Below are 26,028 nucleotides of genomic sequence, written 5' to 3'. Positions count from 1 at the left end.
GGTCTCCACTTTAGGCCAATTATGATGTCACCTTTCCCCCTTAACCGACGTTTAACTCTAATTAAGCAATTAAACGACAAAAAAAAAAAAATCTCTCCTAACCCAAGGTTCCCCAATTTACACAACCCACATTTCTCTCTCATAGCTCCTTTGACCTTTGACCCCAATACAGAACACTATACACTTTGACCCTTCTAACCTTCTTCCTAAATCCTCTTTGGTCCAAACTTCATAATTAAAGCCTTCACACTTGCATTTATATCCTATCAAACTTGTCAAATCACATATTATGCTTAACTAATAGCTTAATTCAAAGAAAAATGCAAAAGCCCTATGTTGATCAACCAAAATCATAATCCTTAAACCCTAAATTGCAAAAACCCTAATATTCGAATACCCTAGAATAAGAAAACGAATTTGTTTGAGGTGAATTACACATTTGTCTTGTGCAATTGGAGAATAGATGGGAGGAATAAGTGTCAATTTTTGAGCAGGAAGCTTGAAAGGACTTTAGCAATGGTGAAGAAGAAAGATCAATGAAAGAGAAAGAAAGGAAAGGGGGGAGTTACGGCTAGTTAGGTTAGTTTGCTATGGTAAACATGGGTTGTGGGGATTTTTTTTTTTTTTTTTTTTTTTTTTTTTCTTTCAGGGTTGTTTAAATGCTTAATCAAGGGGTAAACGTGGGTTAAGAGAATAAATGACGTCATAAATGGTCTAAAGTGGAATGTGGTAGTAAGATAAATTTTTTAAAATTTTTTATGGTAATAAGTCACAAGATTTTTAACTCGCGGTAGTAATATTCAAAAAGACATTAAACGCGGTAATAATTAACAAATTTTCCTATATATAAGCTATGAAAAACTCACATGACCAGTAAAAATTCACATTATTTAGAAACAAAAATGTGACATTGAGCTATTTTCTACTCTAATTACATATTTGACATTTAATTAGTTGGCTTGTATAATAATACAACACATAAAAATATAATAAGAAAAACTTATATTCAGCTTATACTTGGAGAATATTCATTGAGACGAATCTAACATCTCCCTACATGACTATGTTTGTCTTTGAGTATAAATCACAAAAGGGAGTTAAAGTAACTTAATAGTGCTTATTGCCTAAAGTGAAATTGTGTCAACCAAAACACACACACACATTGTGTGCTTTTTTGGGTACTCATTTACTATTCATTTGTTCAATGTTAGAAAAATTCATATTTTTACCACAATTTGTGATTTGTATCAACAACAACAACAAAGCCTTAGTCCCTAAATAATTTAGGGTCGGCTAACATGCATCGTCATAAGGAACAAATTGATTATACAAATTCAAGTATATATAATCAATTTGTGATATGTATACAAGAGAAAAAAAAATTATCATGTGGGTTTTTTGTTAGATTTGTTCAATGTGTATATAAATAGGTAAACATGGTTTATAGATTATATTAAATACTCGCTGAGTTAATCTAATTCAAAATTATAAATAAAATGCTTTTTGTATCTTACACAAGTTAATTTTTACCAAGATTTATTTAGTTGACATAAGTTTTCCATTGTTATAAATGTGTGGCCTATACCACAAAAGGTTAATATATGTAATAGTGTAAAAACTACTGTAATAAGGGCTCTTGAACAGTTTGTTCCATTAGCTGAATCAACTTTATCATGCATTTAATGCCCGATGTTTCTGACTTGCAGATTGGTAATGATCTTTCGCAATTTGTTGGCCCACTTTTGCTCAACAGCCTCCTAACGGTCAGTTCTCCCATTCCATCTTATTACCAACAAAAAAGTGGAATTGTTGCATAATGTTGAATTTAGAATTAAGGGCTTGATCTTACTTTGAGTTATTTTTAACTAAAATAATTAGTTTGAATAAGTTGAGATAGTATAAGTATTAGACAATATAAGCCCAGCCCCCCCCCCCCCCCCCCTTCTTCTTCTCCCACCACACACATACACACAATTTTAAACAGTATACTTTGTCATATGAAGATTCAGCTCCCCTCGTGGTTTGACTTGGTCTTCAAGGTCCCTACTCTTGAACCTGACCAGTGACCGTCTTTGGCTTTTGCTCATTATAAAGTTTGGTCTAGGCATGTTTTTTATGTAGCATTAAAAATGTGTTAATAAAGAAGAAGAAGTAGTACTGGTCATGAGAATTCATGGAAGAAGGTGGAAATAGGCAAAAGGGGTGGTGGTGGTGATGTTATTTGGTGATATGAGATGATTATTGTTTGAAACACTATGAAGAAATAGATAACTGCATTAGAGTTTATTGTTTGTTTCTTCAAATTGGTAAAACAAATTTGATCTCTAAATTATTTTCCCCTTCTGTAAACCATATACTCCGTAATTTATTGAAATTAGGAAGATTAAGGATATCCGTTATATCACACATGGTAATAATTTTTAATAATTTTAATTTATTGTTTCTCCTTAGGAGGCTAATTTATTCATGTGCATGATCTCTGTGTAATCTAGTTATGAGAGGGTTTCGAGCTTTATATTCTGTACCTTGCTTTATATCGTTTTCATGATTTCCCTTAATTTTCCCTTCAATTGCTTCCATCTAGTACGTTCTTTAGGTTCACAACTTATTTTGCTGAGAAAAGTGGTGGTGATAGAGGGTCATGCTTTTGTATAGATTTGCAGGAATTTAGGATACTGAGTGATTTAAATAAGATTCAACTTAGTGGCTATAATCTGTAAATAAACTCACTTATTCGCTCACATACAGTCATACACAGTGGCACACGTGTATATGTGCATTCAACAGCGTGCATTCGTACAAATACTGCTGGTGCGCACATACATAGCATTCTATGATGTGAGATAATATAGTACAAATGATAAATTTGTGGAAGTTCATTGTCAATTGCACCTAGCTGTTTTTTTTTAATCTTTTGTTCAATAAGATTCTAATCATCAGTGTCAGCTGAATACAGTTCTTTTGTGCTTTGTAAATTTTGCAGTCAATGCAAGAAGGAGATCCAGCTTGGAAAGGTTACATTTATGCCTTTTCAATCTTTGTGGGAGTGGTATTGCCTCTATCCATCCATTGTGTCGTTAAAATTTCGTTTTGAATTCAGTGATCAATTTAATTGTGTATTTTGCGCTTTTGTAATTGACTTCTATTATGGCTGCATAAATAGAATTCCTTAATTTTCACTCAAATTGTGCTGTCATGTTGTGAGTGCATAAAACCAGAGATGATAAATCCACTGAACCATGAATGATTGTTACAACAACAAAACAGCAACAACAACAATAAAGCCTTGGTCCAAAATTATTTGGGATTGGCTAACATGAACTATCATAAGGAACCATACGATATAAAGAAAGGGACATAACAAGATAATCATTTGAAAGAGTTTGAAAAAAAGGTGAGTAAAGTGAGCAAAAGAAAGAGCATTCAAGAAAAATTTAGGGAGTTTTTAAAGAGAACCAAGAATAGAATTCAAGAAAGCTTTCAAGGAGTGGTTAAAACGTTTGTGTAAAGAAATCATAAAGGTTTGAGGAAACCTTTAAAGGAGTAAAAAAGAGAACCTTGATTGATTCTTATGAAGAAAAAGTTATTCACTATCTATTTTACAAGAATTCTTCACCTGTATTATGCTTGAGTTGGATATGGGTGTGATACTTCATATATAGTAGCAAACATAGGAACCACTAGACTTAATTCTGTTTAATAATTAACTATGAAGCACGGGTACGCCTATTAGCTCTTATGTCTGGTTATAGGGTGGGAGTCGTGAGACGAGGTGATTTCAATACCCAACACCGGTTTTAGAGTGTCTTTATTTTGTTTTTTAATTTTCTTATATAGGTTCACACGTTTTTATTGGACGCGGGCTGTTTATTCTGTAACCTTGTATTAGTGTTTCATTTTTTTTTTCAATTTTTTACCCCTTTTCCCCCAATTTTCGTACTGTATTTGTTTTTCCTTTCTAAACCCACCACCATCTCCAACTAATATTAGATTTAGTGATTACTTTGAAATCCTGGGTTCCATCTAAGCTAGAATTGACTTTTTGCGTAACATGGTAGTAGGTTTCAATGACAAATTTGAATTTTGTTGCCAAGGTTTTGATGCCAACCAAACCCCATGTGGGTGTTGAGGTATGTTCTTTGGATTTAAGTTTTGTGGGATTGAGGATTCGAGGTTGGTGATTGTGAATAGGGCACTGGGTATGCATTTGCGAGATCGATGTAAAAAATTCATTGCAGAAAAAGATGAGTGGAGAGAGAAAGGTAAAATAAAAACTAGAGTAGCTAAAATGAGAACATGTGCAAGGGAGTTCTTTATTTTCTAATTTCTTTTCTGTATAAAACTTGACACTAGTACTCCATCATTATTATGTATTTTCTTAGTGCTTACTGTCTTTTTCATCGTATTTGAGTTTTAATGGAAATTATCCTGTCTTAAAATATGATCTATGTCATTTAGTAATTAATTTGTCTTATCTGTGTCTTCGAAGTTTTTGGCGCCAATTCTTGTACCCGAATTGTGCCCGTTCTTGCTCTCCTTCCTGATCTGATGGAACGTAGTTGGACATCGTGTTTATTTTCTTGCCTTTGTAATAAAATTTATAGGTCTAGCACTCCAGTGTGATACTTTATTTTTTTTTTTAACATAATATGGTTTCTATCTATGTCCATGTGTATAATGTTATTGAGTGATGGCTTCTTTCCAGATGATCTTTTAACGCTTAGTTCTTAAATCCTTTGTCCGAGGATTTCTGCACATATGTGCTCTTCACAGTTCTTTTTTGGTTATTCCAAATTAGTTCAGGATGTAAACGTTTTCTCTTATAGGAGTTGTATCAAAGTATAACAACCTAGTAAACTGGACATACTCTGCTATTGTGATTGGTTAAATACTTTGTACTTTGCCAATAGGTGGTATACATTCACTGAGTAAGCTAAATAATGAAAAAGTTGTCATTGATATTTTAAGATGTTGAATATTCTCATCTAGTAACTGATAACAAATCACCTGGAATTAGCAAAAGTGAAGGGCTGGGAGGGGAAAATTGATTTTTCCACGAGAACCGATAAATTTCTGAGAAAAAAGGAAAATGGGAGAAAGTGGCAATTGTTAGCTGCAAGACTATATCAATTGTCTTACATTGACAGCAGAAACAAAATGGTTGTCTACCACTTATATCTCCTTGTTGCATGTTGGTGTGTTTTATTGTTTAAGGTTACTTCACAAGGAAAGCTGGTGATGATCTGTTTCCTTTAGAGTAACCTATTCATTCCAATCATTAAAAACTAATATGATGTCCCATAATTCATTTAGGAGTAGGATAAAAATTTGGATGAAAGTAAACTATCTAGTAGGATAAATAATTACACGATAGGAAGTAGGATAAATAATTACACGACCGGAAGAAGGTATCTCGGGAGTCATTGAGTTTTAAAGTCTCATAACTTAACCTAATTATCCATTGTCACATGTGTACCATGCTACTAAGTGCAGTTTACTTTCTGTTTTCATCTCTAAATAATTGCCCCTGTTTATTCTTAACACTAAAAAGTCGCTACTTGTCCATTGTTTCCCTTGAGGAAGTTGCATGAATTTCATTCCACATTATAATGTTAAATATTATCATATTGTTACATTAAAAGGTTCCTGACATTTTTGCATTTTTGTTTAATGTACTATCCAGGTGTTGGGGGTGTTATGTGAGGCACAATATTTTCAAAATGTTATGCGTGTTGGGTACCGGCTCCGATCAACTCTGGTAAATTTATTTTGGTTTTCCTTGTATCTTTGTCCAACACCTATATATCTTAAGAAAAGAAGTTCAATCACTTCCATATCATTTTTATATTGAACTAATAGCATAGTTGTTGGTATGTGGTTTAGTGTGCTTGGAACAGTTGTTGGTAATTTAAGATTATTTTCTAAATTTTCTCTATATATATGATCTTAATTTTTTTTTCGTAGTTGAATTTCATTATTGACATGTGATATGTTGTCCTCCCATTATTCATATCTATCTTTGTGTTTGTCCTGCAGGTAGCCGCAGTATTTCGCAAATCCTTAAGACTAACTCACGAGAGTCGCAAAAAAATTGCAACTGGGAAAATAACCAATATGATGACTACTGATGCTGAATCTCTCCAGGCATGTATTATTAATTTAGTATTATAAATTGATCATTGTTGAAAAAACTAAATTGCTGTTGAGTGACTGAAGCAGAATTTAAACTCTTGTTTTAAGAGATTACTTCTTACCTGTTATTGGCTAGCAGAGTTTCAGTAGCTGCTAGCCTGGTCCCGAATGAATATCCTGATATTAGCTGCAAGTACTTTATATGTTTTGATGTTGGTCCCGAATAAATTTAAGCTTTGAAGGAATCAATATATGTGTAAGTATTCAAGGCATGAAATATGATTGACCTTAGTGCTATGAAATATGAGTGTATTTACCTATCCTATGTTACTCAGACATGAAATTGTGTCTAAGTGTCTGACTTTGGCTTTTGTATGAAAAAAGTTCCATCATTTGGGTCTAAAATGAAGTTTCAAATGTCCATATCTGTATCAGAGTATCAAGGATATAATTCGGGTACTTCAGGTGGAATGAGGAGTTTGAATTCCAATGGCCGTCTTATCCTAGAATCTGTATTGTCAATGACATTTTTGTTGAGAAACTCATTCATCCATGACTTATTGAACCAGACCTTCACCATGTATATAAACCTAAACTAGAGAAAATTCCTTGATAATGTTCCTTTTAAATCTCTTGAAAAGGAATTATAGTTTGGTGGTTCATTTCTTGAGTGAATTATCTAGATACCAATTAGTATACTGTATATTAGTTTCTTGCCTGCTCCTTTAATATGGCTAATTGGCCTGTGTCCTGTGATGTCTCTGTTTTCCATGTAAATTGGGAAACTGGTATATGCAATAGTTGCTAGATTGCTGGATTTCTGTGAAGCAGACCAAATTTTAATGTTTGTTTGAAGACCCTTGTGTTAGTTTTACAATGTATTGCATCTCACGTTCTTATTCCTGCAGCAAGTTTGCCAGTCCCTTCATACAGTGTGGTCGGCTCCATTTCGTATTGTTATTGCTATGGTTCTTCTTTACAAGGAGCTAGGAGTGGCCTCAATTGTTGGTGCTTTGATGCTAGTTCTTTTGTTCCCCATACAGGTAAGAAAAAAAAAAGCCATTTTACTCTTTATTACATTTCAAATGTAATCTTAAAGGAAAGAATGTTGTTGGGTATTCCTGTGCTTGCTTATTTATTTTTCACTGTTAGTATTGTTGTGTCATGAACCACAGTAATTACTACAAATGGAGAGTGGAGACTACTGTATGAGATTCCTTATTAGCTTGCATATCAAGCAGCATCCATTTTTTTTAATTAAATTTGTATATAATCTCATTCTCTCGCTCTAGGTTACCCCTATTAGGATTTGATGTAACACATCAAATTTGTTTCTCTGAGTACCATTCTCACTTCAGGAGCTCATGCTCATGACCTAGGTCAGTTGGCTGGTTGAACCTGAGAAATTACACACTGTTGAAAGTTTTTGGATTACTAGGGTGTCTATTTTTTCTGTTGCAAGTTAATTATGTCCTCCGTAAGAGAAGGTTTGCTCCAGTGGGGTCGTGCCAACTATTTGCAACTGTGGCTGATCTGAGTTTCAATATTTTATTATTAATTGAGATCAAAGAGTTGTGTTTTTCTTGGTTGTGGACTTATATGGATTTCATGTTGATAAAAATTGACATGATTACAATGTTCTTTCCAGATGGACTACAAAAAGTTACTCCCTCTGTCCCCTTTTGATAGTCCCTTATGGGCAAATTTTAGTCCCAAAATGTTCACCCCATTTGCTTTCTCCAACAACCATTAATATTAATTTTTTACCAAAATTCCCTCAAATTTGCAACAATACTTGTGCAAATTTAAATTTCCCATGTAAATTTTGTTTTCCCATGTACTTTTATTACTTTATCTCTCTATTTTTTTTGCATACCCAATGTTAATTTACCTTTTCAATGTACTTTTACTATTCTTATTTATGTTTATTAATTCCCGTGAAAAATGTCCATAAGGGACTATCAAAAGGGGACGGAGGTAGTATTTATTAGTTAACAAGGATTAGGGAGGATGCAGTATATAATGTATGAAAAGTGTAGGCATTTTTTAGCTAGTTCTAGGGCCATAATAAGATGAAATCGTTCAAATGAATTAGGTGTTCTTGGCTCTGGACTTTGACGTAACAGTTCCTAAGAAACAAGTATTACCTCCATGTCTAAAAGTTCTTAACACTTTCAGTTATTCCATATTTGTTAAACCCTTTTTACTGCCTTACCCCTCTTACACCCACTCACCTTTTTAATCAATCTCTTACTTTATCCACCTTTCTTGCACCCACTTACCTTTTTTAAACACTCTCTCTTAGTATATCCACTTTTATCTTACACCCACTCACCTTTACACACACTATCTCTAACTTAATCCTCTTTTTTTTATACACCCAATCACCTTTTTGCACTCTCTTTTACTTTATCCACCTTTTTCTTACACCCACTTACCACGTCAGCACTGTGCTAATAGTTAATGTTAATAACTTTTAGAAATGGAGGTTGTATGAATTTTTTTATTTCTCTGTCATATAAGAAGAATCATTGTGGGAGGGATTGACTACCCTATTACTGAGGTGCAGGATTGTGAGTTTCGAAATGTATGTTCATTCAGTTAAAGCTTGTTTTACTCTTTTGGAAATTATTTATCTATTACTTATTCAAACGTAAAATGACTTATTGCATTTTTATGCTAGACATATATCATCAGCAAGATGCAGAAGTTGACCAAAGAAGGCTTACAGCGCACTGACAAGAGAATCGGCCTTATGAATGAGATATTGGCTGCCATGGATACTGTAAAGTATGTAAATTTTGTAACATTGGCTTATGCCTTGGATTTTTGTTAGACAAATGAGAATTTATAATACGTCCTGCTAATTTTGACCAGGTGCTATGCGTGGGAGACTAGTTTCCAAGGAAAGGTCCAAACCCTACGAGCAGATGAGCTATCATGGTTTCGTAAAGCACAGCTACTAGCAGCGGTATGAGAACCTTGTTTGGGAGAAAATGAGGAATTCTGAATTCCGTAATTTCAGAATTGAAAAGTTAAAAAATCCTTGAATATTATTCGTGGTCAAAGCATTTAATAAATTATTTATTATTTTAGTTTAAATTTATCATTTAAAAGGGTGCTGTCTTGGTTCTAATGGTGCAACTTCTTAGTGGCTATGGTGATGGTAGTAATGTCAACAATTGGGTGTACAGAATTATGCAGAGAGCAATTTGCTAAGATTTCCATTAAGTAGTGTCAATTCTAATATATTACTTGCATAACTGATATTATGAACCCAAACGGTACCAGATTGCTCCAATAATAAGATTCCGCCCTGGTTTTTATTTTTTAATTTTTTTTCTTGTGGATTATCCCCCATAAAGTGCTTGAGTTAGAGAAAATAGAGGTAAACTAAGGAAGAGAGAAGAATAGAAGATTTAGAGGAAGTCTACTTGTAAATGGCAGAATGATAGCATGAGCATATGTGTCATGGGTCGATTGAGGCTGAGAGGGTAATTTGGGCTCTTTTGAAAGGAGGCTCAGTGATGATAAGAAGGCTCAGTGATGATTTCTTCTTACAAATGATTTGGTGTGCTTATGGATTTGGAACCTTATCCTGTAGACAATGGAAGTGATGACTTAACCAGTTAACCAACCTGCAAATAGTAGTAAGTCCTAGTGACTCTATATCAATGATGCTTCCTTAGAGTATAACTTAATGGAGTGGGAAGCTCTTTTTTTTTTTTTTTTTTTGAATCTCCTGTGTAAGCTATGCAGCCATGTGCAACTAGTGCATCAGTCCAAGAGTTATTTTTGGCTATATAGATTAGATGCAGGTCACCACATGGCTACATGGGTCTTGCCACATCACTAATGTATGTGCGGATGATTAAATACTAATATAAATTTTGAAATCATTTTTATTCATTGTAATAACGTATCCTGAATTCTGATGGTTTTGCAAAAGAATTTCGTTGTTTCTGGTCATTTTGGAAATATTACTGATGTCTTGTGTGGTCTATATTATCTGTATATGAATTTGGAACACTTCATTATGAGGTTTTAGTAGATTCTTTAGTGGATAATTGTTAGATATTGTAGATTTAATGTAGGTTGTTTGAATTTTAATCATGTATCTACTTTATTTGTGATCTTATTGACATGGCTTATAGTCTCCTTGCCCGTTGTTGGATGTGTTCACATGCCTGAGCTAGTCCAATATGTGGTCTGTTGACGTCTTATCTTTTCTTGTGTTTGCAGTTGAACAGTTTTATACTGAATAGTATACCTGTTATGGTAACTGTGGTCTCCTTTGGGATGTTTTCACTGCTTGGAGGTGACTTGACACCAGCGAGGGCATTTACATCTCTTTCATTATTTGCAGTGCTACGGTTTCCTCTGTTTATGCTTCCAAACATTATAACACAGGTTATCTGGCAAATCTTCTAGCCATTTCATACATGGCTTTTTGGACTGATTCTGTCATGTTGTGTGCAAGAAATATTTCTGAATGGTTTTATATTTCAATCTATTATATAGATCTTTCACTATGGCCTTATACCTAGTGATACTGTAGTATTGCCATATTCCTTATGGCCTTATCCTCTACGGTGAATGTTGTCCCTTTAAGGGTGGTCTCACTGCCTTCCTCACCCTGCAGGAGTCCTTAAAAGTATAATTTATCTATTGATGTTTGTGAGTAGCTTTGCAATGTCAAAGAAAATATGGGGTGTCAATTGTCCTTTCCTGATCTACCAAGATTTGAATACATATTATAGCTTCCTCTTTATATGCTCAATTTGCTCTCTAATCTGATTTATATGTTGCTGCTTAGCTATTCTGAAATATTAGTTTTTTTATTTTTATTTTTGGTGGTGACAGGTTGTAAACGCAAATGTATCCCTGAAGCGCTTGGAAGATTTATTGCTTGCTGAGGAGAGGGTCCTTCTGCCAAATCCGCCTCTTGATCCAGCATTGCCAGCTGTGTCGATTAAAAATGGAAACTTCTCTTGGGATTTAAAGGTTTACTCACATATCCTTGTTACAAAAATATATTACATTCGTTTTGTACAAGTCACTGCAGATACTTAGCTTAAGAAAACTTTGAAATAAAATGGAAGTGTGTAAAAAGGTGAGAGAGAGAATTTGAAAAAGTGTGAATGTTGTGGGCTAAGTGGGGTATGATGGTAAATGTAGTATGCCAATAATCGAATAAAGTATAATATAACCAAAAAAAAAAAAACCCCATAAATAGAGTAGAATAAATATAAATAGGGGTAGTATATATACTCCTTGTTCCTGAGTACTTGATATTACATGTATTTTATGAAGAATTGTGAGTAGTACATGGAAATGAATAAATTAATGTGGAAGTGGAGCTAATGGGGGTCCTTAATTGTTTGTAGGAGAGATTAGCAATTGAGGATTAGTGCAAGTAGAAATAGTGAAAGAAACAACAATATGACACTGATTCCATGCCAAAATTTGCAAGTATTCAAAAATAGATAAAAGAGGCAAGTGTTGCCAGTGTAAGGAACAGCGGGAGTAGATTACAATCCACTTATACGTTAACGTTGATCATTGCTGCCCCAATATATCACTTTCTTTGATACTTAGATCTGTGGCTGTGGGGTGTGAGGTGCCAAACTGTCAATATAGCTGATGGGAGGTCAAATATTAGGAAATGTACTTTAGATTTTTCCTTTAGTCTCCCATTGGCTGATGTCTTGTTAGAGGTCATGATTTTAGATTGTCATATTTCTTTGGATCTCTTTCATTTACTTTAGTCTTGGTTTAGGAATTTGATGGGCCTATAGCTGTGGGGAACAAGCAATATGTTTATATATTGACAAGAAATGAGGTTAATCTCACATCATATTTTGAGAAAAAATGCTTTATAAAGGTAATAGATAGTCAATGAACTTGCACTTGTAGATGTTACCATAATTATGCTAACGATAACTTTCACTCTTTCAGTGATAACATGTTGAATTAGATTTACAGTAATTAGTTAAAGTTTTAATATCTCAAAAATGCTATCATCCATTCTTCTTCTACGACTCTACGTTGAATTTCGTTTTGTTTTGGTGTCTTTAAGGTTTCTTATGCTTGATAATTACTACCTATTACTTACATATATTCTTACAGTCCTGTGAACATTCTTGGGCTTTGGTGGGTCACATTCCTAATGATTTAAAATACTTGAATTTGTTTATTTTTTTCCAGGCAGAGAAGCCCACACTAGCCAATATAAATTTGGATATACCTGTTGGAAGTTTAGTAGCAATAGTAGGTGGTACTGGAGAAGGAAAGACATCATTAATATCTGCAATGCTTGGGGAGGTTCCTCCTTTGTCTTCTGATACAAGTGCTGTCATCAGAGGGACAGTTGCTTATGTGCCACAAGTTTCTTGGATATTTAATGCCACTGTGAGTTGTTTAATTATGTTGTCTTTTGTCTTATTGGCAACAGAGATACTATTCAGAAGTTGGGCTTGTTTTCCATTAATAAAGTGGACTGGTCGTCTCTAATTTATCAGTTAAAATATAATTAATGTTTTTTTTTCAATTGCTTCATTATGAAGAATTTCTGTCACTCCTAAATGTGGGCTCTTGTAGGTACGCGATAATATTCTATTTGGATCAGTATTTGAACCTGCAAAATATGAGACGGCACTCAATGTTACGGCCTTGAAGCAAGACCTGGAATTGCTTCCAGTAAGTTTTCTTTCATCACATGATCGATGCTTCTGGATATTTTTTAATATTTTGTCTATGCTGTTTGTATTAATTCTTTGTTTCATTTGTTATATTGTTATTGTTATTGTTATTGTTATTGTTATTGTTATATTGTTATTGTTATTATTATTATTCTTGTTATTATTATTGTTGTTGTTATTATTATTATTATTATTATTTATTATTATTTATTTATTTATTATTATTATTATTATTTATTATTTATTATTGTTGTTGTCTATTTATTATTTATTTATTTATTATTATTATTTTTATGTATTGATGTTTTATTATTATTATTGTTGTTGTTTTATTATTATTATTATTATTATTATTATTATTATTGTTGTTGTTGTTGTTTTATTATTATTATTATTATTATTATTATTATTATTATTTTTATGTATTGATGTTTTATGTATTGATGTTTTATTATTATTATTATTATTGTTTTATTATTTATTTATTATTATTATTATTATTCTTGTTATTATTATTGTTGTTGTTGTTATTATTATTATTATTTATTATTATTATTATTATTTATTATTTATTATTGTTGTTGTCTATTTATTATTTATTTATTTATTATTATTATTTTTATGTATTGATGTTTTATACATGCAAAATTTTTTTGGTTCTTGATCAGGGTGGTGATCTTACTGAGATTGGCGAAAGAGGAGTGAATATTAGCGGTGGCCAGAAGCAAAGGGTATCAATGGCTCGGGCTGTGTATTCCAAATCAGATGTTTATATATTTGATGATCCTTTGAGTGCTCTTGACGCACATGTGGGTCGACAGGTAATTATTGTCTGCCTACTTCTGCTTATCGTTTTTATTTTTTGGGTTCCATTTTTTCTTGGAGGTTTATTGTGCTTTTATTAATCTACTAGTTTAGACTCAAGACATTCTCGTTGATTTTTGTTAATATGAATTTTATTTTGGACTAGCTTACTAAACTTTATTTGCTAATATTCATTTGTTGACTGGGCATTTAAACAAAACTAAAATATCCAATATGTATAATGTATTATTATCCCTGCTTTTCTCATAAGTCTATTATTACTGCAGCTGTATTTTACGAAGGGATGTTTGAATTTAGTGGCTTCTGCTCATGTAAATATATACAGATTTGTTATTTTATACTGTGACCAGCATGAGTTGACACAGCGAATCATTGATGGTGATGTGCCATTTATGATTCTTCTATACTTATTTTAAATTGTAACAAACTCGAGGCGCAATTCAGTCAGAACACTACACAAAATTAAGAGAAGACAAGATCTTTAAAGAAAGATGGGCTCTTTGATTAATAATGAAAGATAAAAAGGGTTAACAATCAGTGAGCTGTTCAAGAGGCATACAATCTCCCCCCCCTACAAAACCATATCACACTTTTGCACGTTGAACTTATTCCCTCTCTCTCTCTTATTATTACACCAATCCCTAGGATGCTATTCCTGCTCTTACATTCTGCTGCCTTCCTCTGTCTGATCAGTTTCCTTGCCATCCATCTTTCCCTTCTTACTACCTGGTTGCTGTCTTGGCGTCTTGCGTATGTATGTTGACAGGTGGCCTGCTATGGCTTATTACATTGATAGCTTAAAATATTTGCTAACACATTAATGGTTGATGTATATGTTGCCAGTTTTTAAGGTTTTATAAACTAGTAATGACTACCTTTTCTTAGTAGATGATTGGCACTTCATCTGTTGTGTCATGTTTTTTTTCTTTTAATTTTTTTATTTTATAATTATGATGCTTTGTAGGTTTTCGAGAAGTGTATCAAGGAGGAGCTTAGTGGAAGAACTAGGGTACTCGTCACAAACCAGCTGCATTTTTTGTCACAAGTTGACAGAATCATCTTGGTTCATGATGGTATAATTAAAGAAGAAGGTACTTTTGAGGAATTGTCTGAGAATGGAGTAATGTTCCAAAAATTGATGGAAAATGCTGGAAAAATGGAAGAATACACAGAAGAGAAGCTTGATGTTAAGAGCAGTGATGAAAAGGCTCCAAATGTTGTTGCAAATGGAAATTTAAATGACAAAACAAGTGTTACAACTGATCCACAAAAACCTAAAGAATCAAAATCTGTTCTGATCAAGCAGGAAGAGCGAGAAACTGGTGTTGTGAGTTTAGATGTATTAATAAGGTATCTGACTTTTATAGCTTTATTTTCCTGACACAATTGCTTGCTGTCTTTTCTGGCTTAACACAGTTGCTTACCAGTTATCTTATCTATTTTGTCTGAAACATAATTTTCATAATTAGTGCCTTAAATTGGCCAACCATTATTAGCCAAAAAAGTGGTATCACATCATCCATCTAATCAGTTGATTTCTTTTTCTTAAATTATGATGTTTTGTGAATAATCCTAGTTGGCCGATGCTCCAATAACCACAAAAATTTCTCCCCTCCTTTTTGGATGTCGTTGTCGATGGAGTTGGGGAGCAAGTCCATTATGCATACAAGTGTAAGTTTACCCTTTCACATTCCTCTGCTTTGCAAATGAGCATGCAGGTTTTTAATATCAGGAGGGCAGTTAGTCTGTCTTTTGCCTCACGTGCATAAGTTTAGATGGCATCTTGATTCACCATCTCTAATGTCCTAATCTGAACATAAAGAGGGCTGGTGTGTGGGCTTTCACATCTCATTGTTTGTTATCTTGTGGGAGAGCTATTTTCCATATTGTTGCCTAAAGAATATGGAGGACTTAAGCTAGTACACTTCCCCCTTTCTTTTTGATGACAGGGAAGAGTTGACTAGATCAAGGTGTTGCAATCGTTTGTTATTGAGCTTCCATTCTATTAGAAGTTGAGTGAATGACGTGGCGTAGTGCGGAGGTTTACGTGGCGTAGAGACGTTTTTAGGAACGCCTTTTAGTATATTAGTATAGATTACTACGTACACTCTTTCGTTGTCAATTCCTCAGCGAATGGTCCTTTTTATTCACGTGATTTTTACTTATTATTTTAATTTCTTAGTTATACACTCTTTGTTCTATAATAATTAACATAATATAACCTTTTTTACAATTTATAAATTAATTTGACATTATAACCAATAGTTGATCCATCCTCTCCTTCATAGCATTTCCTCTGGCTTCTATGATTCTCATCTTATCCTTTTCTTTCGGTTGAGCTAGGGTTCACTTCCTATTACCCTTAGTTGAAGTTCCTTTCTGATGAAAAATTGCAAATAGCCCTCCCTTGAGGAAGAGCCTGGATGTACTCACTGGTATAAATGATGCCTAGACCAAGTCTCTTCTGTTATTGGATTAAGGCTATGAGCAGTGCTATTCCTGTAGAAGCTCTTTATGCATAGCTGTTGTTGCTGGAGTGTGGCTGTAATTTTTTCCTGTACTAGTCTTTTGATACAGCACTTGCATGTTATCACTAACTTCTAGTTTTAGATTAGTTTAGGTGTATGGATGGGAATTCTTACCAAACACATGTAGAGGGAATTAAAAGATGTATTCATGTAAGCTTTTTTTTTTTTTTTTTTTTTAATTTTTTAATTTTTTAATTTTTTTTGTTGTGTCTCCTAAGCAGTGCAACCCTGGTGTTGGTCCTTTTAGATTTACTTTTGTGTACTGTATGCTCTATGTAATATAATTGAGTAACTCGCTGTCTTAGGTTTTCAGAAAGATTTTGAAAGAAAATAAATTAAAATAAAGTTTTTTCGTCAATATATGAAAGATTAATTATCTAGTGATATGCATGATCATGCTTGAAGAAACATGCATTGCAGACCTTTATGTGGCTGACTTTTGCTGCTCTGCTAAAGAAAAAGGCTTGACCTATCTCCCACACAATGCACCACTCCTTTGCATGTGGCAATAATATTTTCAAACCAGCTGATCATGTAGTCACTTAGAGCATCTCCAATGGTTCAATTATAAGGACTTGCTTGCAATTTAAATAAAGTTTCTAGCTACATGTTTACCATTGGAGAATAAAAAATTGAGCAACATGCTAGCAATTGTAGCCCAACCAAGCTACATGCTTGATTGAAAAAGAGACAAATAATCTCCATTCATATTGGAACATGTGTATAATTATCTATTATTTTTGTAAAACTTTATTTTTTTGCAAACTACAATATGTTGTGGCTTACCATTGAAACAAGTTGTTGCTTAAAAAGTGTTGTAGCTTAGAAATTTATGTGGAAAAGCAAGCTACAAAGCATTGTAGCTTGCCATTGGAGATGCTCTTATAAAACTTAAGTTGGACCTTCTTTTTGCTCTATTGTTACTTATTATGTTCATCATTTATGTGGAATATTGGGTTCATCATAAGTAGAAATTCGCCTCTTGTGAATGCAGGTACAAAAACGCACTTGGAGGGACATGGGTTGTTATGATACTTCTTATGTGCTATGTCTTCACCGAAGTTCTGCGAGTTTTAAGTAGCACGTGGTTGAGTGTTTGGACAGATCAAAGCAGCCCCCACAGATATGGACCAGGATTTTACAATCTGGTCTATGCTCTTTTATCATTTGGTCAGGTGACTATTGGTTAGATTTGGTTTCTCGATGAGTAAATCATTTTTTCTTTCTTTCGTAACTCAACTATTACATTTTGCTATATACCATGCACCAAGTGAAAAACAGAAAGCTGAAAGTTGGTTGCCCATAACTCAGTATTTGTAGGGTACAATTTATAATACATCTGTACTTGTTTTTTGGTCCAGGTCCTGATTACATTGATAAATTCTTACTGGTTGATTACTTCAAGTCTTTATGCGGCTAAGAGACTCCATGATGCTATGCTTAAATCCATTCTTAGAGCTCCAATGGTCTTTTTTCAAACCAACCCTCTTGGACGTGTCATTAACAGATTTGCAAAGGACCTTGGTGATATTGATCGAAATGTTGCTGTATTTGGAAATATGTTTTTGAACATGATGTCACAGCTTATATCAACATTTGTTTTGATTGGAATTGTGAGCACCATGTCCTTATGGGCCATAATGCCTCTTCTGGTCTTGTTCTACGGTGCCTATCTGTACTTCCAGGTATATCTTGCCATTCTGGTTTTTCTATTATCCTGTAAAAGCTCTTAAATCTGTCTTGGAATTTTAAAGAGATACCCTTTCATCATGCGGTTTACTGGGATTCTGCTCATTGCTAAATGATACCTAAATTACAACTTAGGGATTTTTTTTTTTTTTCACCTTGATTATAGCCTCCAAAAGTCATCAAGTCAGTTATTTCATGTTTGTTTACCTTTATCTTTAATCTATGAGCTCGAGCTGATGAGCATTGGCACTATCCTGATTGTTTATTTCTTATTCTTGAACATCACATGAATTTCTTGCTTATTCAAAATTATTATGAAATGGTCACAATCATCACCTTAATGAAATAGGATTATTATATCGTATGATGGAGGACTCATGCTTTGATGATATAAGGTTATTGTCCTTTGTGATTCTCATTTATGTTACTCTTTTTTTGCTGCAAATTTGGTTAAAGTTCTTATTCTATTGACATCTGAGTAACTGAGTAAGTTATTCTATATTGTGTCTCCTGAGAATTATTTAAGTTTATTGATGCTGCATTTGTGGTCTATATCACAATCAGACTATAAGCATAAACTGAAAGGATCATCCACTTAATGAATTTGCAAGTGCACTTCTGAATAGCTTGCATTCTTGGTTTGCAGAGCACAGCACGAGAGGTTAAAAGGTTAGATTCAGTCTCCAGATCACCTGTTTATGCACAGTTTGGAGAAGCATTAAATGGGCTAGCAACTATCCGAGCCTACCAAGCCTATGATCGAATGGCCAATATCAATGGAAAGTCCATGGACAACAATATCAGATTCACTCTAGTGAACATGAGTGGAAATCGCTGGCTTGCTATTCGTTTGGAAACACTAGGGGGTCTTATGATATGGCTTACAGCAACTTTTGCTGTCATGCAGAATGGTAGAGCAGAGAACCAAGAGGCATTTGCCTCTACTATGGGGTTGCTTCTTAGTTATGCCTTGAATATCACAGGGCTGTTGACTGGAGTGCTAAGACTTGCAAGTCTTGCTGAAAATAATTTCAATGCAGTTGAACGAGTTGGGACATATATTGATTTGCCTTCTGAAGCACCTCCTGTTATTGAAAGTAACCGACCTCCTCCTGGTTGGCCTTCATCAGGCTCTATCAAGTTTGAGGATGTGGTGTTACGTTACCGTCCCGAACTTCCTCCGGTATTGCATGGTGTCTCCTTCACAGTACACCCTAGTGACAAGGTTGGAATAGTTGGACGAACTGGAGCTGGGAAATCGAGCATGCTCAATGCATTATTTCGTATTGTAGAGCTCGAAAGGGGAAAAATATTAATTGATGACTACGATATTGCCAAATTTGGACTCACTGATTTACGCAAAGTATTGGGAATCATACCTCAGGCACCTGTTTTATTCTCAGGTATGTTTCGCTTAGTTATTTCTATCATTGCAATTTTCTCACTATGGTTAGCTTTGTTGTCTCTGCCCCTAGTTTTGAGCGGTGAATGGGGTACACTGTAATTGTGCTACAAACTATATCATTGACGTGAAAGTCATTCTTGCTTTTTAAATAAAAATAATATATTTATTATAATTTTTTTGACTTTTTTTTTTTTTGAATTGTTAATTTGCCTTGGAAATTCATTATTTATTTCTGATTAAGATTGCTAATATTTGTTTGGATTATCTTAACAAAAGCTCAAGTGATGTGTGAAGTTTATTTATTTCTGATCTCAAAAAAAAGATTGAATATTGAGCTACATTTTAATCCTAAGAGATCTGTGTCTTTAAACTGAAGGCATAGAAAGTAATAATGAATTTGATGATCTGTGTTAATTTATCCTTTACATGATTGCTTTGGAATTTCTCTTTCACATATCTAAGGTTGTTTCTGAATCACCAATGTCTTTTTCATTGATTTGTCTTTAGATATCTGTTCTAATAGTGGCCTTCTTCCTTTTTGTTGGTTTTTTTTATTTTTTTTTATTTTTATTTTATTTTTTTTTATCATATTGTCGTTTATCTCCTAACATGTGTACACTAACCCTGGGTTTGACCTGATTGTTCAATCCATAGAAATACTCGGAAGTCAAGAGAGGACTTTATTTATTTTTGTTATTGGTTTTCTTAATTCTATTCTTGATCTAAGATATTTATGAATTTAGGTCCCAAATTAAAAAGATATTAATGATTTAGCTTCCATAAATGCAATAATTTTCAAAAGCTTATAATTTCTTTTTTTTTTTTTTTTTTGAAAATAAAAGCTTATAATTTCTTATGAAATATCTTCTTAATATTGATCATTAATTTTCTTAAAATGTTAACACATCAATAAAATCATTACTATAACTTAAGATCACCGTATTATCATACTTTTAATATAAGGCCAATTTTCTGCACCTTTTTAAGAGTATTCTTACTAACTACTAATGATCATAAATATTCTTGTATAATTAGGATCTGTGAGGTTTAATCTGGATCCTTTCAATGAACATAATGATGCTGATCTTTGGGAAGCTTTGGAGAGGGCCCATTTGAAGGAAGTCATTAGGAGGAATCCTTTAGGTCTGGATGCTGAGGTATGTTTTTCAAGAGGCTTTTGGTTAGTGTTACAGAGCTACACTGAACAAACTTTCAGGTTACAAGTATCCTTATTCTACTTTTAGTGTCTATAACCAAATTTTTCATAAGTACTTGTTATGACTTTTCCTACAATAGTTTATATATTGACTCTTGAGAAACAATAATGCATGTATTCATAGTCCTTTCTCTCTCTCTCTCTCTCTCTCTCTCTCTCTCTCTCTCACACACACACACACACACACACACACACACACACACACACACACACACACTTAGGCTCTGTTCTATAACTTCTGTTCTGCTTATTTCTAAACTTGAACTTATTTTATTTGAATTTTGTTTTCTTTTAAACTTATTCTGTATGATAAAAACTTATTTTGAATGAAAATACCTTATTTGTATTTGAGAATATCTTTTGTGTATCATATACTTGTATAAACTAATTTTTTTTTCCTATATCAGTAAGCCACATAGGTAAGAATTGACAGAGAAGGGGTTGAAATAGGATTTAAGATAGTGCAAACTTCAACATTTATGCTAGTGGAAAGTAATAGCTGTATGTTTCACCCAGTTTTGCCGTTTCGGTGACCCGTGTATTGTATATCGCATGGTACAGAGCTTTTGAGCTTAGGTGGATTCTAGAGTCTGTGACAACACATAAGACGTGATAGAATCTTTACAAGTCCTATATTGGATTCAATAATTATCCAAAATCTTACCTTTTCTTTGCTGTTGTATCTCTTACACACTTGTTATACCTAATGTTTCCTGGTTTCATACATTGAAAAAATATGTTCATCTTATAATTCTTAATTTTGTTTGAAAGGTCTCTGAAGCTGGGGAAAACTTCAGTGTCGGTCAACGTCAACTTCTAAGTCTTGCTCGGGCTCTGCTCCGACGATCCAAGATTTTGGTTCTTGACGAAGCAACTGCTGCTGTTGATGTGAGAACTGATGCTCTAATCCAGAAAACAATACGAGAAGAATTTAAATCATGTACAATGCTCATAATTGCACATAGACTTAACACTATTATTGACTGTGACCGCATCCTTCTTCTCGAGGCTGGAAAGGTATTTTCTCTAACATTTAGTCAGCTTACCTTATTTCATATTAATAAGTTCTTTGGACTGATACATATTGAACATAGCACCAATGATATGGGTGGTTATGTAATATAATTTGATTTTTAAATGGGTGGTGATGGAATAAAATTTTATCTTTATGTGCAACTCAAACCCTTCATTTCACCTCAAATATATCCCCATCAGATTCTCGACACTTGGAAACTTAACATTTAATCCAAAAAATATGGGTGGTTAAATTCTTTTGATGATGTTAAATACAAATCTCTCTCTCTCTCTCTCTCTCTCTCTTTTATTAATTTTTTTTTTCTCATTAAGCAATTAACTTATATTTTCTCTCTAATATCTTAATATAAACCCTGTTTATTTCAGTTTTAAAATTTTGTGTTCACGTCTCACCAGTTGGTCATAATCTTTTTTCAGGTTCTTGAATATGATACCCCAGAGAAGCTTCTCTTAAGTGAAGAAAGTGCCTTCTCCAAGATGGTTCAAAGTACTGGAGCTGCAAATGCTCAATATTTGCGCAGCCTTGTACGTAAAGATGCAGTTGAAAATAGGTCAACTGGAGACGATAATGGGCTAGATGGGCAGAGGAGGTGGTTGGCATCTTCAAGATGGGCAGCAGCAGCTCAGTTTGCCCTTGGTGTGACCTTAACATCATCGCAGAATGACCTTCAACAGTTGGAGATTGAAGATGAGGATAACATTCTGAGGAGGACAAAGGATGCAGTCATAACGCTACAGGGTGTCTTGGAAGGAAAGCATGACAAAGCTATTGAGGAGACTCTCGAGCAATACCAAGTTCCTAGAGATAGATGGTGGTCGTCTCTGTATAAAGTCGTTGAAGGTAAATTATTTTTTATTTCATTTGGCAACATATTACATTGAATCTCTACATAAAATGAATGACTTTACAAGAACATGCTAAAAGATTACTAAATTCCTCAAATACACTAGTTTTACAGAATAATTCTCTACTTAGACCTTTTTTTTTAGACATAACTCTTGGTAAATCGACTATTTTTTTTTTTCTTAACATGTTAATGATAAAATGCTAAATAATAAATCACACATTCAGGTGGTGGCTGTAGTACCATCAAATTTCAAGCCGAAACCGTTTAACTGCCCGAATCCAACCGACTCAAATGAGAACCGAACCGATTTAAAACCGTTTCTTTGAAACCGAAAACCGACCTAAACCACATTTTAGTAAACCCTAAACCGAACCGATCCAAGTAATGTTAAACCGTTTAAGAACCGAACATGTTAACGAACCGAACCAAATCTAAACCGAATTGAAAGAAAACCGATCCGAAAAAGAACCGAACCGAATCTAACCCGAAACCGCTTTTAACTCGAAACCGTTTGAACTGGCATAAAAACCGTTTACACTTATTTTTATCTCTCCATTATTAATTCTTGCTCATTTATTGGCCCATCCATTATTAACTTGCTATTGACCCGTGATCCGCATTGGCCCAATTAATTTGATCCTCTTTTGACCTCCCGTTATCAATCTACACCTACCTTGACCAGGTAACTTGGTTAACGTTGATGTCCATAGTTTAGAAACTAGAGAGATGTCTATTTTCAGCTGGTCAACTTTTCCATAACTGTTATGCCACTGCCTTGCTCTGAGTCTCTGATTATCTCATTTCATTGGATTACTATTTTTTTTTTTTTTTGATGGTCATAGCCAAAGATGGGCTTAGTTGCCTGTTTTGCACTGTAATCTGTTAATCATAGTCTTAATAGAGTAAGTTCAACTGATTTACATTGTCTAATTTTACGTAGCTTTGTAATTTTTCTTACTTCTCTTAATTAGCTCAGATTTCATGCAATGCATGAATAAAACTAAGGGGTTTTTTTTTTTTTTTTTTTTTTTTCCAGAGACTATTACATTCAAAAATCATTAAGATCAATTAGTATGCTAACTTACGAAGTATATCTTGGTTTCACACTTCAAGATTCATAATAATAATTATACGTCAGTTGTATGTAAACTTATTAGTGTGGCTATGCATGACTAAATAAGATAATGGCCCTGTTTTGGCAATTGGCTGTTGGCTGTCGGCTGTTTTAGTTGGCTGGTTTGACTGGCTGTTTAGATTGGCTTTTGAGTTGGCTGTTTGACTAGAGTTGTAGTGTTTGGTAAATTGGCTGTTGGGTGCTAGCTGTTGTTAAACTATATTAACACTAATGAACTAATATAGTACTTTAATATTACTTAAAATAATAAATAATTGGTAATTATAATTGTAAATTAATTATTAATTATTTACAATAAGGTTACAATAATTTAATAATAATTAATTATAATTTAAATTAATTAATTATTGGGTAGAAATTACTAATAATTGTATATTACTCCATTTTAATACTAATTATTAAAAACTAATTATTCAATGATAATAATTAATTATTAATTATTAAATAGTAATTATTAAAAACTAATTATTAAATACTAATAATTTATGTTTCAAAAAAATATTAATTATTAATTATTTAATATTAATTACTAATTATAAATTACTAATTATTTATTATTAATTATTAATTACTAATTATTAATTACTAATTACTAATTACTAATTACTAATTACTAATTACTAATTATTAATTACTAATTATTAATTACTAATTACTAATTACTAATTATTAATTACTAATTACTAATTACTAATTACTATTATTAATTATTAATTTATTATTAATTATTAATTGTTAATTTATTAATAATTAATTGTTAATTATTAATTATTAATTATTAATTATTAATTATTAATTATTAATTATTAATTATTAATTATTAATTATTAATTATTAATTATTAATTATTAATTATTAATTATTAATTATTAATTATTAATTATTAATTATTAATTATTAATTATTAATTATTAATTATTAATTATTAATTATTAATTATTAATTATTAATTATTAATTATTAATTATTAATTATTAATTATTAATTATTAATTATTAATTATTAATTATTAATTATTAATTATTAATTATTAATTATTAATTATTAATTATTAATTATTAATTATTAATTATTAATTATTAATTATTAATACAATTATTAATTATTAATACAATTATTAATTATTAATTGTTAATTATCAATTATTAATTATCAATTATCAATTATTAATTATTAATTATTAATTATTAATTGTTAATTATTATTAATCAAAAGTTAATTATGTCAACAAGCCAAAAGCCATAAGCCAAAAGCTGCTCCAACTAGCTTTTGGCTTTTGGCTTAAAAGCCAGCTTTTCAGCTAGTTAAAAAAGCCGCTAACCAAACATGTTTTTTGGCTGTTTGACCAACTTGAAGAAGCCAAAAGCCAGCTGAAAAGCTGGTTTCCAAACACCCCCAATATATTACAAATAACATGTTTGGATGGAGGAAAAATGTTTGCTTGGTGGTTTTCATGTCTGTACTGTTATTTATCATTAAGAGTGTCAAACTTACTAATTGAAAAAAAAAATAAATAAATTTGATGCTGCGTGTATGTAATTCTATTTCTACAATCGAATTCTTTTCTAAACTGAATTTTGCGATTTCGTGTTCTTCATAGGTCTTGCAGTGATGAGTAGATTGGGTCGAAGTAGGCTTAATCACCCTCATTACAATTTTGAAGACAAGTCTATTGACTGGGATCATGTCGAAAATTGAGAAAATTCATGAGTTGATTGTATGTATAATTATTACAAAATTTGTGACCTTTTGCTTTTTTTATCGAGTCTACTGACTAACTGCGAAATAGACATGTTGACATTTGATACTGTAATATTGCATTTTTTTAGCTCTAAAGCATAGAAGATCCCTCTATTGCAATCAGGGAATTTCTATATGTTGAATTAAGATTATTAACCTCCTTGATTTGCAATTAGTGAACGATAAGTTAACTAATTGCATATTCGAATTATAATTATCCTTAATTTGGATCATTTATATGAATTTTGTTCTTCATGGAATCAAAATTTTTCCTTTTTATTTATTTATGTATTTATTTATTTTTAAATTCTAAATAGAAAATAAAAACAAAAGTATACACAAAAACCTAGACTCTAGCAATAAAAAACAATCAAGCATTGACACCAATCCTCGGTAACGGTGCCTTTGAATGCAGGAGAAATTAGGTAGCTAACTAACCTCCCAACGGTCAAACAAATTAATAAATCCTAAATTAACCCCTAAACAAGTCTAGTGATAAGTTTGGAGTCGAACCACAAGGAATGGTAATGCAAGATAATTCTCGATCTAATGCTTAAGCTAGGTTGAAGTCGGTTTATGGATAGAGAACACTACTACATTAACATACATATAATGTACAAGGTATAATAAAGTCTACTACGGAAAAGATCCACTTTGAACAATTATTGAACTAATGAGAATCCATTTGATAACCAATCATGCAAAGAAAAAATTAAAATGAGAATTAATTAACACTTAAGAGTAATCCTCTCATATTCCTAGCCTATGATTCTC

General features: G+C 32.5%; 1 protein-coding gene across 1 annotated transcript in view; it reads left to right on the top strand.

The window, feature by feature from the left end:
* Window positions 1-25,536, top strand: part of LOC145597463 (ABC transporter C family member 2-like) — a 31,298-nt gene extending 5,762 nt beyond the window's left edge. The window contains exons 9-28 of the mRNA XM_081653640.1: window positions 1,707-1,763; window positions 2,984-3,049; window positions 5,684-5,758; window positions 6,037-6,144; window positions 7,041-7,175; window positions 8,816-8,922; window positions 9,010-9,103; window positions 10,375-10,542; window positions 10,996-11,136; window positions 12,340-12,543; window positions 12,733-12,831; window positions 13,502-13,654; window positions 14,623-15,008; window positions 17,181-17,361; window positions 17,548-17,871; window positions 18,522-19,278; window positions 20,316-20,437; window positions 21,268-21,513; window positions 21,949-22,372; window positions 25,115-25,536. Coding sequence (XP_081509766.1) covers window positions 1,707-1,763; window positions 2,984-3,049; window positions 5,684-5,758; window positions 6,037-6,144; window positions 7,041-7,175; window positions 8,816-8,922; window positions 9,010-9,103; window positions 10,375-10,542; window positions 10,996-11,136; window positions 12,340-12,543; window positions 12,733-12,831; window positions 13,502-13,654; window positions 14,623-15,008; window positions 17,181-17,361; window positions 17,548-17,871; window positions 18,522-19,278; window positions 20,316-20,437; window positions 21,268-21,513; window positions 21,949-22,372; window positions 25,115-25,212 — 3,945 coding nt within the window. The 3' untranslated portion in view covers window positions 25,213-25,536. The remainder of the gene's footprint in view (window positions 1-1,706; window positions 1,764-2,983; window positions 3,050-5,683; window positions 5,759-6,036; window positions 6,145-7,040; window positions 7,176-8,815; window positions 8,923-9,009; window positions 9,104-10,374; window positions 10,543-10,995; window positions 11,137-12,339; window positions 12,544-12,732; window positions 12,832-13,501; window positions 13,655-14,622; window positions 15,009-17,180; window positions 17,362-17,547; window positions 17,872-18,521; window positions 19,279-20,315; window positions 20,438-21,267; window positions 21,514-21,948; window positions 22,373-25,114) is intronic.
* The last annotated feature ends 492 nt before the right edge of the window (window positions 25,537-26,028 follow it).

Source organism: Chenopodium album, chromosome 20 (genome assembly GCF_948465745.1).
Source record: "Chenopodium album chromosome 20, dcCheAlbu1.1, whole genome shotgun sequence".
Taxonomy (NCBI): Eukaryota; Viridiplantae; Streptophyta; class Magnoliopsida; order Caryophyllales; family Amaranthaceae; genus Chenopodium; species Chenopodium album.
Note: the sequence above shows the minus strand (reverse complement) of the source record. Positions and strands in the feature narration are given on the sequence as shown.